Here is a 17,209-nt window from a genome sequence, read left to right on the forward strand (position 1 = left end):
TGCCTGTTTGCACATTCCCTCCGAAAATTCTCCATGCGAGACTGGGGGATTGAACAGAAGTGGATGTCGATTCTGCTTCCCCTGCTGCTGCTCTATAATGGTAAGTGCCCTTGCTAATATAGGTGGGCCTTCCCCAACGGTTATCAACTGTTTTTGAGCTTTTAGAGCTGTGGACAGGTTGTTGGGCCAACTGGATTTCCCTTTGTTTTTTGTTAAGCGCTTACTGTGTACCAGGCATTGTTCTAAGCCCTGGGGTAAATACTAGCTAATAGGGTTGAACACAGTCTGTGCTCCACCTGGGGCTCACAGTCTTAATCCCCATTCTACAGATAAGGGAACTGAGACACTGAGAAGCTAAGTGACTTGCCTAGGGTCCCCCAGCAGACAAGTGGTGGAGCTAGGATTAGAACCCAGATCCTCCTGACACCCAGGTCTGTGCTCTGTCCTCTAGGTCACAGTGATTCTTGTCTCCCTGTGGCATTGCCAAAGTGTAGCAAACTGGTTTTGTCCGTAACACATCAATCAGTGGTATTTCAGTCAGTGGTATGTATTGAGTGTTTACTGTGGGAAGAATGCTGTACCAAGGGCTTGGGCGAGTACATTACAACAATTAGCAGATGTGTTCCCTATCCACAACAAGCTATAATCTAGGTTTTAACCAATAAGGTGGTCTTTATATTCATTACCTTTCTTTTGAAGCTGGCTAAAGAAAAATAGGGGGCGGATGATACCGGGGAAGGCTGAGAATTTTTTGGTGACTCTGGATTATTCCCCATTCCATTCCAGATCCATTTTTCCCACTCTCCTTCCTTGTGAACAGTTGGTTTCCTGGAATGCTAGATGACCTGTTTCAGTCAGTGTTTCTGTGCGCATTACTGCTTTTTTGGCTTTGTGTGTACCACGGAATACGAGTTCAGGTAAGCAGAAGCTACAAGTTTGCCATATGAAATCAAGGACAATCAGTCATTGGTATTTATTGAGCACTTACTGTGTGCGGGGAATGTACGGGATAATAGAGTTGGTAAATAATAATAAGAGAATCGAGTTGAACACAGTCCCTGTCCCACATAGGGCTCCCAGTCTCAATCCCCATTTCACAGATGAGGTGACTGAGTCACAGAGAAGTGAAGTGATCTCCCCAAGGTCACCCAGCAGACATGCGGTGAATGAGGATTAGAACCCAGGTCCTTCTGACTCCCAGGGTCATGCTCTATCCACTAGGTCACATTGCTTCTCTCCCCACAAGGGGCTTACATTTTGCAGGAGGTGTCTTAGCAAGTCATTTATTCACTTCTGCCATTAAATACGTATTTATCCATCAATGGTATTTACTGAGCTACTACTGTATACTCTAGTAGCTGCTTGGGTGAGTAGAGTAGACTCAATATACGTGCATCTTTGGCCCTCAGAAGTTTATTATCCACTGGGACCTGGAGTATTATGGAGTGTGTGGGGGGTGTGTGTGTGTGTTAAGTATGTACATAACATTGATCTTTGTACTCTTCTTCTCATGTGACAAAGATTTTAATGCCACAGGATGAATGTTAGCTAGCTTGCCCAATACCCTGAAGGAACATGGTCAATTAAGTAATAAAAGTTGTGAGCTCAGTTAAATAATAAGATTTTAAGTGAGTTGATTTGAAATTTAGCCTCAGGTGTTAGAGAATAACAAAAAACGATGCAGTCTTGCTAGAAGTAACTGCTTTCTTATTCTTCTTCTCTCAACAGGGAGAAAGAAAATGTTTAACTTTCTATTTTCCCAAATTCTTCATCGTTGGGCTCCTGTGGTTAGCTTCTGTTACCCTAGGCATTTGGCAAACGTAAGTCATTGTTTCGTGTGCTAAACTATTCCAAAATGCATTTGAGAGAGGAAAACAAAACTTTGAATATGATGTTTGACCTTTTAACAGCTTTTTAACATTGGCTGTGATGGAAAGTATACATTCTGCCTCATTTTAATGACGATTATTGAATTATAGTAGTTAAACTAGATCCTCTAAGTTTAGGCTGCATTTATGGACTTTTTAAAGACATTATTCTGCACTTGAGGCTCTTTGTGTGCTTTACCCATCCAAGTATTTGTTTCTGTTCTTTTTAGCTTTTCACTCAAGATACCATGACTATTTTCTCAATAGGTTTAGTTAGACCTTTCAGTGAATTACTTTTAGTAATTGAGTTTTTTGAATGGTATTAATTGCTTATTATGTGCCTGGCACTATACTAAGCACTGGGGTATATACAAGATTATCAGGTTGGACACAGTCCCTGTGCAATGGGGCAGTGTCTTAATCCCCCATCTTTCAAATGAGGTCACTGAGTCCCAGAGACATTAAATGACTTGCCCAGGACCAGTGGCGGAGCTGCGATTAGAACCTCGGTCCTCTGCCTCCCAGGCCTGGGCTCTTTCCACTAGGCCATGCTGCTCCTCTGGCCACGCTGCTTCTACACTTCACTTCACAGCCCCAGGGAACTTGGGAGAGGAGTTGTGGGAAAGAGAGAGAGGCGGCTCTCCCAGAATCGGTCTTCCTTGGCTAAGTGGTGGGGCCGAGAAAAGTCTAGCAGATCCAGGACTCTCACTAGTCCTCCTGCTTCACAGTGATCTAGAACCTCAGGAACATAGAGCCTCAGTGACCTAGAACCTCAGAAAGTCTAGAACCACAGGAGGCGGGAACACCCAAGAGCCCAGAAATCCAGGAGCCGATGACCTTGGGAACCTAGAACTGCAGGAGCCTAGAATCTTCAGTGACTAAAACATCAGTAGTCTAGAACCTCATTGATCTAGTACCTCGGGAATCTAGAGCCTCTGGGAGCTGGAGCCAGGGATCTCAGGTAGCTAGAACCTCAGGAGTCTAGAACTTCAATGATCTAGAACCTCAGGAGGTGGAAACACCCAAGCAACCAGAAACATGGGATCCAGGGAGCCCAGGCACCTAGAACCTCAGTGATCTAGAACCTCAGGAACTTAGAGCCACTGGACACTGGAGCAGGGTCCTCAGATACCTAGAACCTTGGGAGCCTAGAACCTCAGGCACCTAGAATCTCATGAGTCTAGAACCTCAGTAGTCTAGAACCTCCTTGCTCTAGAACCCCAGGGAATCTAGAGCTTCCTGGGTCTAGACCGTCGATCTAGAGGAGTATAGCGCCGGAGCCACCCAGATGCTGGAGCCACCCCAGGAACCTAGAAACCCTGGACACCGGAGCTGCCTCGGCACTGGAGCCTCTGGATGCCGGAGCTGCCATGGGAACCTAGAGCCTCCAGGAGCCCGAGTCCAGAACCTCAGGCACCCAGAACCTCGGTGATCTAGAACCTCAATAGCCTAGAACCTAGGTGATCTGGAACCTCAATAGCCTAGAGCCTCGATGATCCAGAACCTCACGAATCTAGAACCTCCTTGTTCTAAATCCCCGGTGATCTAGAACTTCCTGAGTCTGGAACATCAATCTAGAGGAACCTAGAGCCTTGGGGCACCGGAGCCACCTGGATGCCGGAGCCACCCTGGAACCTAGAACCCCCGAGCATCATAGCACTGGAACCCCTGGATGCCGGAGCCACCCTGGGAACCTAGAGCCTCCGGGAGCCGGAGTCTAGAACCTCAGGCATCTAGAACCTCGGTGATCTAGAACCTCAATAGTCTAGAACCTCACGAACCTAGAACCTCGGTGATCTGGAACCTCAATAGTCTAGAACCTCGATGATCTAGAACCTCCTTGCGCTAGATCCCCAGTGATCTAGTGCTTCCTGAGTCTAGAAAATCAATCTAGAGGAATCTAGAGCCTTGGGGCGCTGGAGCCACCAGGATGCCGGAGCCACCCTGGGAACCTAGAGCCTCCGGGAGCTGGAGTTTAGAACCTCAGGTACCTAGAACCCCAGTGATCTAGAACCTCAATAGCATAGAACCTCGGTGACCTAGAACCTCACAAATCTAGAATCTCGATGATCTAGAACCTCAATGGTATAAAACCTTAGTGATCTAGAAGCTCAATAGTCTAGAACCTCGGTGATCTAGAACATCGGTGATCTAGAACCTCGATAGTCTAGAACCTCGGTGATCTAGAACCTCGATAGTCTAGAACCTCAGTGATCTGGAACCTCGGTGATCTAGAACCTTGATGGCATAAAGCCTCCATGATCTAGAACCTCAATAGTCTAGAGCCTCGGTGATCCAGAACCTCACGGATCTAGAACCGCACGAATCTAGAACCTCAGTTATCTAGAACCTCAATAGTCTAGAACATTGGTGATCTAGAACATCGTTGATCTAAAGCCTCAATAATCTAGAACCTCAGTGATCCAGAACCTCACGGATCTAGAACCGCACGAATCTAGAACCTCAGTGATCTAGAACCTCAATAGTCTAGAACATTGGTGATCTAGAACATCGTTGATCTAAAGCCTCAATAATCTAGAACCTCAGTGATCTAGAACCTCGGTGATCTGGAACCTCACGAATCTAGAACCTCGGTGATCTAGAACCTCAATAGCCTGGAACCTCAGTGATCTAGAACCTCAATAACCTCAGTGGTCTAGAACCTCAGGGATCTAGAACCTCAATAGTCTAGATCCCCGGTGATCTAGAACTTCCTGAGTCTAGAACATCAATCTAGAGGAACATAGAGCCTTGGGGTGCCGGAGCCACCCAGATGCCGGAGCCACCCTGGGAACCTTGAACCCCCGGACATCAGAGCCCCAGAACCCCTTGATGTCGGAGCCACCCTGGGAACCTAGAGCTTCCGGGAGCCGGAGTCTAGAACCTCAGGCACCTAGAACCTCGGCGACCTAGAACCTCAATAATCTAGAAACCCAGACATCTAGAACCTCTATGATCTAGAGCCTCGTGAATCTGGAACCTCAATAGTCTAGAGCCTCCTTGTTCTAGAACCCCAGTGATCTAGAACTTCCCATGTCTGGAACCTTGACGATCTAGAGCCTCGTGAATCCAGAACCTCAATTGTCTAGAGCCTCCTTGTTCTAGAGCCCCAGTGATCTAGAACTTCCCGAGTCTAGAACCTCGATCTAGAGGAAGCTAGAGCCTCGTGGCGCCAGTCACCCGGATGCCAGAGCCACCCTAGGAACTAGAACCCCTTGGGTGTCAGAGCCCCCGGATGCCAGAGCCACCTCGGGGCGTCAGAGCCCCTGGATGCTGGAGCCGCCCTGGGAACCCAGAGCTTCCAGGAGCTGGAGTCTAGAACCTCAGACTTAGAACCTCAGTGACCTAGAACCTCAGTAGCCTAAAACCCTCAGCAAACTAGATCCTCAGGAGTCCTCAATCTCATCTGTAAAATGTGGATTGAGGCTGTGAGCCCCTCAAGGGACAGGTACTGGGTCCACCTCAATTGTATCCACCCCAGCGCCTAGTACAGTGCTTGGCACACAGTAAGTGCTCAACAGGTACCATTATTATTACTAGAAGAAATTAAACATCGTCAGCCTCAATGGGTTGAGCCCTGTCTCTCTGGTGTCTGTGAGAACCACATCCTAAGAAGCTAATTTGTAAGTCTAATTAGGGAGTTAGCAAGATAAAGAAGGGACGGCTTTCTTAGCTACTGGGTCATATGATGCTTTTTAAAAAGGATTCGCTATTTGTATTTTTTCCTTTGTCAAATCACCAGTTTGTTAGGTAATTGAATTAGCAGGAGGAAAATCTGACACTGACTCTCTCTTTAATCCTTTGCAGAGTTAATGAATTACATGATCCAACATACCAGTATAAGGTTGACACAGGCAATTTTCAGGTAAGTTGCTTCATCCCCTATACCTTCCTTCTCTTTACTGTTGAGCATTTTATATCAGTTGCATCGTATGGTCAAGGAAGAACGTGAGTGTGGCGGGGGGCAGTATGTGGGTGTTTATCTTTGAATAATGAATGAATGCATGAATGAATGAATAAATTGAGTGGGTCAAAAACAAAGTAACCAGGAACAAGAAACATCTTTATGGATAGGTCCAATAATGTCACCCACCAAACTTTACTTAGCGTAGACTTGATTTGGGTGTATCTTGTGCCTTGGGTGTCAAGAATGATTTTTTTTTGTATTTGTTAAATGCTTACTGTGTGCCAGGCACTGTACTAAATGCTGGAGTAGATACAAGCTAATCAAGTTGGACACAGTCCCTGTCCCACAAGGGACTCACAATCTTAATAGAAGCAGAATCTTAAGAGACACAGCATAGCTTAGTGGAAAGAGCACAGGCTTGGGAGTCAGAGGTTGTGAGTTCTAATCCTGACTCTGCCACTTGTCAGCTATGTGACTTTGGGCAAGTCACTTCACTTCTCTGGCCTCAGTTACCTCATCTGTACAATGGGGATTAAGACTATGAGCCCCACATGGGACTATCTGATAACCTTGTATCTACCCCAGTACTGAGAACAGTGCTTGGCACATAGTAAGTGCTTAACAAATACCATCATTATTATTATTAATACCCATTTTTCAGGTGAGGTAATTTAGGCCAAGAGGAGTGAAGTGGCTTGCCTAAGGTCACCCAGCAGACAGGTGGCAGAACCAGGATTAGAACCCAAATCCTTCTGAGTCCCAGGCTCTCCAGTAGACCACACTGCTTCTCATGATCTGATTATTTAATGCATTTGTACAACTCAAATGAGAAATTTGAAATTAGATGGGCAGAAGCCTGAAAATAGAAAGGCATTCATATTCCCTGCACCTTGTTTTCTCTCAGCAGCCAGAGATCCATGACATTGAGTTTTCTTCATGAGTGCAAAATGAGATTTTTATTTCCTGAGTCTGCTTCTTGCCAGCTGCATATGCTGTCTGAGTACAGGCTGAAGTGTCTTTGAGAGGGTGGGAGAATGTTGGCATTTAATACTCTTAGTATTGTGAGGGTCATGCAGAGGTGCATAAGAACAGACCTGCAAAACATCTTTTCAAGAAAACCCTCCAGACTTACACATCTTCTAGCAGATTTGGTGCCCTCCAAAGGATTTCGTGTTGGAAAGGAGAGAGAGCAGAGAAGCTTCTCCCTTTCTCCTCCGCTCTCTAGCCCCCTCTCCACCACTGGAAGAAAGCTGCTCTGCTTTTGATGCAGTGGCTTTCCCCTTAGATTCTGAGACTCTCCGTAGAACAGAGGATCGCCAGCTTGACGAAGCAGCAGTAGAAGAAGCAGCGTGGCCTAGTGGATAAAGCACGGGTCTGGCAGGCAGAAGGACCTGGGTTCCAATCCTGGCTCTGCCACTTGTCTGCTGGGGGACCTTGGGGAAGTTACTTCACTTTTCTATGCCTCAGTTCCCTCATCTGTAAACTGGGGATTAAGATTGTGAGCCCCATGTGGAACAGGGACTGTGTCCAACCTGATTGGCCTGTGTCTACCCCAGTGCTTAGTACAGCGCCCGGCACGTAGCAGTCACTTAACAAATACCATAAAAAAATTTCAGTGGGGAGAACTCCTCTCCTCACCTGGCTGAGGACCGCTTGACTCGACGGCACTTCCGTTCTTTTTCCCCTTTCCTCTGATGAGGTCAGTGGCTATTCAGGGCCACACCAAAACTTTACTTCCATGCAGAACTTTCTTGATTACCTTTCTTGAAGATAAATGACAGTGTTCTCTGTCCCCTGACTGAGAGATGAGGCTCCGGGTTTCATTGGCAAAGCAAGCCAAAGGCAAAGCCAGCAAAGAGTCACCCGCGACTTCCTGGGAGTAGATCAGTTGGTCAGCTACAAATCAAAGCAAGGGAGTCATTCATTTCCCAGGAGGAACCGACCGTAACCAGCATCCTCTGCCGTCGGCCTAAGGAAAGTCCCCGGGAATTCTGATCCAGGCAGCTCTGAGGAAATCTGAGAGTTGTTCATTATTTGGAAAGTAACGCCTCCTCATCTTTAGTCTCTGTCAGCCATCAGGGTTGATCTGGTTTCCGCCAGGTATGACGGTAGAAGCACAGAAGCAGGCTGGCTGCCCCAGTGGCCACACGTGCTGAGGTTGGCTTATCCGTTCTCAGCCCCCTTTAATCTTCAAATACGAGGAGTCAGGTGGAACGCCCCATTTTGTTGGTTTTATTTCATGGCATTTGTTAAATGCTTATATGTGTCAAGCACCGTTTTAATCGCTGAGATAGATACAAGTTAATGAAGTTGGACACAGTCCCTGTCCCACACAGGTTAACAGTCTAAGTAGGAGGAAGTAGGATTTAATCCCCATTTTACAGTTGAGGAGACTGAAGCACAGAGAGGTTAAATGATTTGCCCAGGTCACCCAGCAAGCAATTGACAGAGCCAGGATTAGAACTCAGGTCTTCTGACTCCCAGGCTCATGTTCTTTCCACCAGGCCATGCTGCTTCTTTTGCGTTCAGTGGTGTAGCTTCTGTGTTAGGTTGTCCCCCACCCCTTTCCTCCCTACAGTACCTGGCTCATAGTAAGTGCTTAACAGATACGACAATTATTATTATTATTCTCCTCCTTCCTCCAGAGTCACAGTGGGTTGAAGGTGTTCCAGGGAGGGATGGTTCTCTCCTGACTCAGGGAGAACCCCCCTCCCCCCAATTCCTTAGCGTGGGGCCCAGTGGGGAGGCAAAGCTGGTCCCTGTGATTCAGGGTTCCCATGGGAGTTTGGGGTACCAGCCCATTAGCCAATAGCTGGATTTTAGGTGCGAGCCACCTATCTGGGGACCTCGATGCCACCTAGGTATTCAGGCATCCAGTGCCCTGGCTTGGTTTGGTTGGCTGTTTCGTGCCTCAGTCCCCAAATGTTGTCACAAAGCAGAGGTGTCATACTCCCAAGGCCTTGGTTGCTATCATAAGGGAGCTCCATCCCCTCTCTAGGTCCCGTCGGTCTAGGTCTCCCCTTCTAGACTCTAAAATCATGGGCAGGGAATGTGTCTGTTTATTGTTATATCATACTTTTCCAAGTGCTCAGTAGTGTTCTGCACCCAGAAAGTGCTCAACAAATTCAGTTGACTGACTCTGACTGCTACTGGGTTTCCACCCATTGGGAACTTCAGTGGAACTTCCAGCAACAGGGTTCAGAACGTCGACAGAACTTTTTATTTGGTTGGCCAATGGCTGATGCCTGTTGAAAAAAAATGAGGGGGCATTTTTCACCTGACCAACACTTGCCCTCCCAAGTTTTTTCAGTTGAAATTTTGTTGGGGAAATTACAAATAAGAGATCGTAAATCAACTTCATCCAAATTGGGAAACGCACGTTTCTTTCTTTCAGCCGGAGGGCCCAAACTCTTGCCCCTTTTCCATTTTGCTCCATTATATTCTACTCGAAACTTTATTGACCATTGTTGTGTAGTTTGCCTTCTCTGAGATATCCATTTTTGGTTTGAAATAACTGGAAATTGTCTCATATTTGATAATAAACCCTTCAAGGGTAAGGACCGTGGGTTTTTTCCTTCATCGCACCTTCCCAAATGCTTCATACGATGCTCGGCACATAGTAAACACTCAATAAATTCATCTGATTGATGGATAATGCCCTTTTTCATATGTTACTGTAGCATTTCTAACTTCTGCTTCATTTTTTCACTTTTATACCTATATTTTCCCAAATCTGGTTTTGGAGCACGTTTCATCTAGTTCACCGTAATCAGTTCAGAACATTGTAGTAGGTGCTTAACGTTTCATATTTTTGTTTATGCTTGTCATTCCATCTTGTCCGCCTCCTTCCATCTCACTGTGAGTTAGTGTGGGCTCAGCATTACTGTCCCATTTAGCAGAGGAGCAAAATGAGGTTCAGAGACAAGGAGTGATTTCATGAAGGTCACAATGAGAATGTGAAGCTGAATCAGGGATACAATCCAAGCAACAAAATGAATAAAAACATTTCCACTGGTGGCTCCATTCAAGCAAGGTCTCTCTTTGAAGTAGTCTGGGGCCTCTGGAGGAGCTGATGAAAGAAGAAATATTGGATTGTCTGCCTTTTGGTAAAAATTTTGCTTTATTTTGTTCTAGGGAATGAAGGTTTTCTTTCTGGTGGTGGGAGCAGTGTATATTTTATATCTTTTGTTCTTGATAGTGCGAGCATGTTCGGAGCTTCGCCATATGCCTTATGTCGGTAAGCACACTTTTCAACAATTTTGGGGGGTACTCTCTAGGATGCCTAATACCTTCCAGACTCAAGCTCCCCAAAATATCACTTGGTTGGGCAAGCAGTCATCAGATGGTTTTGAGAGAGGGAAGAAAGGGAGAGTCTTGGAGGGAAGTAGGAATGCCAACTTCTTATTTTAAGCACAGGGAAGGATTTGGGGGCAGGGCTTGGAGAGAAGAGAGGAGGAAGGGAGGTATGGGAAGGAAAAGAATGGGGAAATAGAATAAAAGAACGGGGGAAAGGAAGATGAGAAGGAAAGGAAGGTGAGAAGCAGGGAAGAAGGGAGTAAGAGAGGGAAAAGTAAGGCAAGATATTCATCGGTGTGATCTCTACCACCACGGCCTCCTGCTGCTGCTCCTCTGATTTTTGCTGAGCACTGGAGCTGGACGAGAGAAGGGTTCCCCAAGTCCCCTGAGAAAAGGCACTTGTCACCCCCTTTATCTCCTTCCTGTTCCTTCCAAGTTACTTGTGAGACCACTAGGGACCAGATGGGATTATCTATCCAGTGGAGATAAGGAAAATTAGGGCAAAATTGCCAGGACAGAGGGAGAGGGAGACTTGGGGGAGGATGGTGCAGCAGACATTGGCCTCCAAGCCTGGCTTAAGTGGTCATTTTTGTCTTGTTTGTAGATCTCAGGTTAAAATTCCTCACTGCATTGACCTTCGTGGTGCTCATCATCAGGTACGAACCTTTGCTAGCCGGCAAATATGAAACCCTCAGGGCTCTTGCCCAAACCTTAGGGACATTCAGACTATCTCACATGTCCCCGCCTGATGTTGGAGGGTCCTCGCCTCCTTGGCTCCTGCTGGGCCGGAGGCAAGGATGACGTCCCTGCCCTGCTTTGGAAAGGAAACAATTCCTTCGACTCAGGAAGGGGGAAGCTGCGGCTTTGGAGATTGTCTTCCTGAAAATATAGGGGGTTGCTTCTCTTGGCTGGGTGTCAGGGGGGTGGCCCAGCCAGAAGCCAGGTCTACCTGCTAAGTTATATTTTGGGGGGAGGCGTGAATCCATCAGGGGACTAGGGAAAGCAACCACAAAGCCCTGTCATAATCGTATCTACTCCAGGAAGCCTTCTCGGACTAAACTCTCATCCTCCCACTCTGCTCCCTCACTTATTCACTTGGTCCCACCTCCTAATGCTTAGAAGTTTATTGTTATGTCATGCTCTCCCAAATGCTTAGTACAGTGCTTTGCACACAGTAAGTGCTCAATAATTGATTAAAGGAATGAATTATTTAAATAACCTCACCTTCACCCCCATAGCACTTATGGCCATATCATTGTATTGGTTGCTTCCCCGTCTGTAATTTATTGTATAATAATAATAATAATAATAATGATATTTGATAAGCGCTTACTATGTGCCAAGCACTGTTCTAAGTGCTGGGGTAATAATAATAATGTTGGTGTTTTTTAAGCGCTTACTATGTGCAGAGCACTGTTCTAAGCGCTGGGGTAGACACAGGGGAATCAGGTTGTCCCACGTGAGGCTCACAGTCTTAATCCCCATTTTACAGATGAGGAAGTGAAGCACAGAGAAGTGAAGTGACTTGCCCAAAGTCACACAGCTAAGTGGCGGAGTTGGGATTAGAACCCACGACCCCTGACTCCCAAGCCCGGGCTCCTTCCACTAAGTCACTCTATCTCCCCACTAGAGTGAAGGTTATTGAGGGCAGGGATCGCATCTACCAACGCTGTTATATTCACCCAAATGTTTTATTCTCTCAAATGTTTAGTACTGCGCTCGGCCCAAAGTAACTGCTTGGGAAAGACTAGTGATTGAGTGATTGATTAACTGCTACTATATGCAGTGATTCCTAGGTATTTCAGTTAGTGAGACATCAATCAATTAGTGGTGTTTATTGAACCATTACTGTGTGCAGAGCACTGAACTAAGCGCTTGCGAGAATCCACTCTAAGGGAGAAACCCCTGACAGCGTAGGCCGATCCTTCTCTCTTTACCCGCTCTCCCAAAGCATGGGCTACATCTCTGTGGGCCCAGGGGAGTCCAGAGGTCACGGCCCAGACCCTCATTTCAAGTCCAATGAATGGAACGGCTCCACAGACCCCCTGCAGATTTCACCCAGGAGCTTCCCCGGGAGCTCCCGAGCCCCGCTGGCTCATGGACGTGGGTCCATCGTATTGTTCTACTGTCCTCTCCCAAGCGCTCTGCCCACCGCAAGTACTCGATATTAATAATTATGGTATTTGTTAAGCACTTACTATGTGCCAGGCAATGTTCTGCGACACCGTACTAAGTGCTGAAAATACGACCGACTGACCCCGGGGAGGGAACTGGCAAGCCGGAGTCCGTGGTTTTGCCAGTCCTACCTCCCTGTGAGGCGATCTCATTTTGTGTCATTTCGGCTGGCTATGCGATATCTGAAAAAGGGCAGGCCGAGGTAGAGGTGCAGCGAACTCTTCTATGATAGGTTAGCACAGTAAGCGCTCAATAAATAGAATGGATCGATTCATTGGTTGATCGATCAGCCACATTTATTTGTGGGGGCCTGTACTACCTCCTTGGGAGAGTTCAGTTCATTCATTCAATCGTATTTATTGAGCACTTCACTGTGTGCAGAGCACAGTACTAAGCGCTTGGAATATACAATTCAGCAAAAGATGAGACAATCCCTGCCCAACAACAGGCTCACAGTCTAAAAATGGGAGACAGACAGGAAAACAAAGTAAGTAGACAGGCAATTTGTATTTGCCTGTTAAATCTGTATTTCCATCAATCCATCAGTTGTATTTATTGAGCACCTTATTTATTGAGCGCCTTCTGTGGGCAGAGCACAGAACTAAGCCCTTGGGAGAGGACACTATAACAGCATTGATAGTCATGTTCCCTGCACATAGGTGATGCCTGCCCTCAAGGAGCATGCATACAATCTAGCCAGGGAGAAGACACTAAAATAAATTCCAGGGTAGAGAGGAGATGGTATCTGGAGAGGAAAACATTTTCTTGCTAAAGCCATACTGACCAGATGTTAACTCTCCTAAATAATCACCTTCGTGGTGGTATTTGTGAGGTGCTTACTCTGTGCCAAGCACTGTACATAGAGCTGGGCAGATACAGTGAGAAGCAGCATGGCTCAGTGGCAAGACCCAGGCTTGGGAGTCAGAGGTCATGGCTTCGAATCCCAGGTCTAGCCTCTTGTCAGCTGTGTGACTGTGGCCAAGTCACTTTACTTCTCTGGGCCTCAGTTCCCTCATCTGTCAAATGGGGATGAAAACTGTGAGCCCCATGTGGGACAACCCGATTATCCTGTACTACCCCAGCACTTAGAACAGTGCTCTGCACATAGTAAGCGCTTAACAAATACCAACATTTATTCCTTCCTTCCTTCCTTCATTCATTCAATCATATTTATTAAGCACTTACTGTGTTCAGATTACTGTACTAAGTGCTTGGAAAGTACAGTTTATTGAGCGCTTACTCTGGGCAGAGCACTGTACTAAGCACTTACCTCTTCTCCCCCCTACTTAGACCGCGAGCTTCTTGCAGGACAGGGACTGCGTCCAACCTCGTATCGTATTTATTAAGCGCTTAGTGTGATGTACTAAGTGCTTGGAAGAGTACACTACAACAGTGAACAGTTACGTTCCCTGCCCCCAACGGACTTACAGTCTAACCTATCCCAGCACTTAGAACAGTGTTTGATACATAGTAAGCACTTAAATATCATTTAAAAAATAAATAAAAGGGCATGGTCTAGTGGAAAGAACATGGGCCTGGGAGTCAGAGGACTTGGATTCTAAACCCAGCTCCAACACTTGTCTGTTGTGTGACCTTGGGCAAGTCACTTAACTTCTCTGTGCTTCAACTCCCTCATCTGTAAAATGGGGATTAAGACTGTGAGCCCCACGTGGCTGATTCAGTACAACAGAATTAGCAGACATGTTCCCTACCCTAACGAGCTCACAGTCTGGTTGGACCTAGTTCCTGTTCCACATGGAGCTCTCAATCCAAGTCCCTTAGGATGAAAATTTGATTTTAATTCAGTGTTTTCAAATACGTTCACACCCTTCATTTTCTCTCCTTCTCTTCTCTTACAGCATTGCTATACTCTATCTAAGGTTTGGAGCACAAGTCTTGCAAGACAACTTCGTTGCTGAGCTGTCAACTCATTACCAGAATTATATCCTTTGAATTAGGAATCCTTTTTCTCGTGATGTCATTTCAGTTTACAGGGTTAGACCGGGAATTCCTGCAACCACTTCAGAATGTATTTCCCAAAGTCTCCAGTAGCTACCCTCCCTATTCTCTCACCAATACTGCGTTTTCCTTCTCTCAGCTCCTAGCCCCTAGAATGCCTGAAAGCGTGTTATACACTGTAGAGTACCTAATGTCTGATATCGTGAGTAGGAATGTGTCAAAGTGTGTGTGGATCTATGTAAATGTGTGTGCACCCACACATATTAAACAGTAGTAGGATGGTAAAATGGAGTAGAGACACAACGAAGCAAAAAATTCAGGCAACTGGGCATCACGGTGAGAGATGACAGCAGCAGGAGACAGCTCAGCCTGAGGCTCAGCGCTAAGAGATGGGGTGACTCAGAGCAGAGGTTTGGGGAAAATCATGATAGGAAGAGGCCGAAAGAAAAATGCAGCCAACTTCTGCAAGGAGCAAAAGCAACGGCGTGGTTGTTGGAAGGGATTTCTCTCATGCATCAGGACAGAAGCATCATCTTCAGACCCTAAAGAACGGGGTAGGGGTGGGATGTGTGTGTGTGTGTGTGTGTGTTCGTGTGTCAGACTACCATCTTCAATACTAAAGAAGGGTTTGTGTGTGTGTTTTTGAGAAGCACCATCTTCAAACCCTAAACGGGGGTCGGGGAGGGAGGGTGTGTGTGTGTATTTAATAATGGTGGTATTTGTTAAGCACTTACTATGTGCAAAGCACTGTTCTAAGTGCTGGGGAGGTTACAAGGTGATCAGGTTGTCCCACATGGGGCTCACAGTCTTAGTCCCCATTTTACAGATGGGGTAACTGAGGCACAGAGAAGTTAAGTGACTTGCACAGAGTCACACAGCTGAAAAGCGGCAGAGCCGGGATTAGAACCCATGACCTCTGCTCCCAAGCCCGGGCTTTGCCCACTGAGCCACGCTGCTTCTGTATTTGTGTCAGAAGCACCATCTTTAAACCCTAAAGAGTGTGTGTCCTTGCTTTATATTCAAAGTAATAATAATAATAATATTGGTATTTGTTAAGCGCTTACTATGTGCCGAGCACTGTTCTAAGCGCTGGGCTAGACACAGGGGAATCAGGTTGTCCTACGTAGGGCTCACAGTCTTAATCCCCATTTTGCAGATGAGGTAACTGAGGCACCAAGAAGTTAAGTGACTTGCCCAAAGTCACACAGCTGACAAGTGGCCAAGCCGGGATTCGAACCCATGACCTCTGACTCCAAAGCCCGTGCTCTTTCCACTGAGCCATGCTGCTTGGCAATGCCAGTGGTAAGATAGGGTCATTTCCTGGCTAGGACTTGGAACTGAATTTACAAGTGAATTTTTATAGGAGTGATGGCTACGTCTACATTGTTTTACCATAAGCCTCCTATCCCCGGGGTTCTGCAAAAGAGGCCGGTTGGAGTTTCGTTCAGCCTATAGTTACTGGCAGAGGCTTTTTCTATTTCCCTTCTTTAGCAGAGAGGAAATTACCATCCCCGCATGCATCTCTATCTAATGGATGATCCATGGTCACCATTATAATTTACTGTTTTATACCTGCTGGTACCTTTGGAGTTTATCAAGTGCCGAGACAGAGAGATTGATTCAGATAGAGCCAGCTCTTGATTGTTCGACAGGAATAGCGTAGACAAGTGAAATAGACAGTCCCAAGTGGCTTCTTAGAGGCAATAGAGTCAGCTTCTCCCACCATCAGATCTTTTACCAGAGCTGCCGGCAAACAGCGGAAAAGATTGTCTTTCTCCCTTTTCTCCTTGCTCACTGTGGGGTGGAGGCGTTAAGGTGTGATAAGGGCAGTGGGAATCAGCAGCAGCAGAAAGAAAAGGAGGAGAAGAAAAGACTGCATAGATAACCCCATATAATAATAATAATAATGTTGGTATTTGTTAAGCGCTTACTATGTGCCGAGCACTGTTCTAAGCGCTGGGGTAGACATAGGGGAATTAGGTTGTCCCACGTGGGGCTCACAGTCTTAATCCTCATTTTACAGATGAGGGAACTGAGGCACAGAGAAGTTAAGTGACTTGCCCACAGTCACACAGCCGACAAGTGGCAGAGCTGGGATTTGAACTCATGAGCCCTGACTCCAAAGCCCATGCTCTTTCCCCTGAGCCACGCTGCTTCATATGAATAGATAGCTGCCCTCCCGGCCCCTGTACACTCAGACAGTACCTATGTACCTCTCCAAAAGATCAGGGAAAGGGGAGAAATCTGCAAATGAGCAAAGTGAAGGCCCCATAAGAGTGGGCAAGTGAAAAGCAGCTTGGCCTAGTGGAGAGAACATGGGCCTAAGGGTTGGAAGGACTTGTGTTCTAATCCTGTCCCTGCCAATTGCTTGCTGTGTGACCTCGGGGGGCAGCTCATTTAAATTCTCTCTGCCTCCTTTTCCTCAAATGTAAAATGGGGATACTTGTTCCCCCTTCTACTTAGACTGAGAGCTCCCTGCGGGATAGGGACTGTGTCCAACCTCATATCGTATTTATTAACCGCTTACTGTGTGCAGAGCACTGTACTGAGCACTTGGGAGAGTTCAGTACAACAATAAACAGTCACGTCCCCTGCCTACAACGAGCTCACAGTCTAACCTATTACAGCACTTAGAACAATGTTTGATATATAATAAACATTTAACAAATATCATAAAATAAAATAAAAGGGCATGGTCTAGTGGAGAGAACGTGGGTCTGGGTGTCAGAGGACCTGGGTTCTAAATCCGGCTCCAACACTTGTCTGTTGTGTAAACTTGGGCAAGTCACTTCACTTCTCTGGGCTTCAGCTCCCTCATCTGTAAAATGGGTATTAAGACTGTGAGCCCCATGTGGCTGATCCAAACCTGGTTAGCTTGTATCTGTCTCACTGCTCAGTACAGTGCCGGGCCCATAGGAAGTGCTTACCTAATACCATTTAAAAAAACAAGAGGAAGAGAGCGAATGAGAAAGTGAATAAGAGCGGCGAGTTGGTCCGAGGTTAG

At 46.4% G+C, this 17,209-nt stretch overlaps 1 protein-coding gene across 3 annotated transcripts in view; it reads left to right on the plus strand.

Moving 5' to 3' along the window:
* The window catches only part of TMEM181 (transmembrane protein 181), a 127,987-nt gene that overhangs the window by 99,993 nt on the left and 10,785 nt on the right, over window positions 1-17,209 (plus strand). For all 3 annotated transcript variants that reach the window (XM_029058205.2, XM_029058206.1, XM_039911138.1), the window contains exons 8-14: window positions 1-100; window positions 787-917; window positions 1,729-1,820; window positions 5,676-5,733; window positions 9,910-10,012; window positions 10,676-10,727; window positions 14,106-14,188. In XM_029058205.2, coding sequence (XP_028914038.1) covers window positions 1-100; window positions 787-917; window positions 1,729-1,820; window positions 5,676-5,733; window positions 9,910-10,012; window positions 10,676-10,727; window positions 14,106-14,188 — 619 coding nt within the window. The remainder of the gene's footprint in view (window positions 101-786; window positions 918-1,728; window positions 1,821-5,675; window positions 5,734-9,909; window positions 10,013-10,675; window positions 10,728-14,105; window positions 14,189-17,209) is intronic.

The sequence above is a fragment of the Ornithorhynchus anatinus genome, chromosome 2 (assembly GCF_004115215.2).
Source record: "Ornithorhynchus anatinus isolate Pmale09 chromosome 2, mOrnAna1.pri.v4, whole genome shotgun sequence".
In the NCBI taxonomy this organism is placed as follows: Eukaryota; Metazoa; Chordata; class Mammalia; order Monotremata; family Ornithorhynchidae; genus Ornithorhynchus; species Ornithorhynchus anatinus.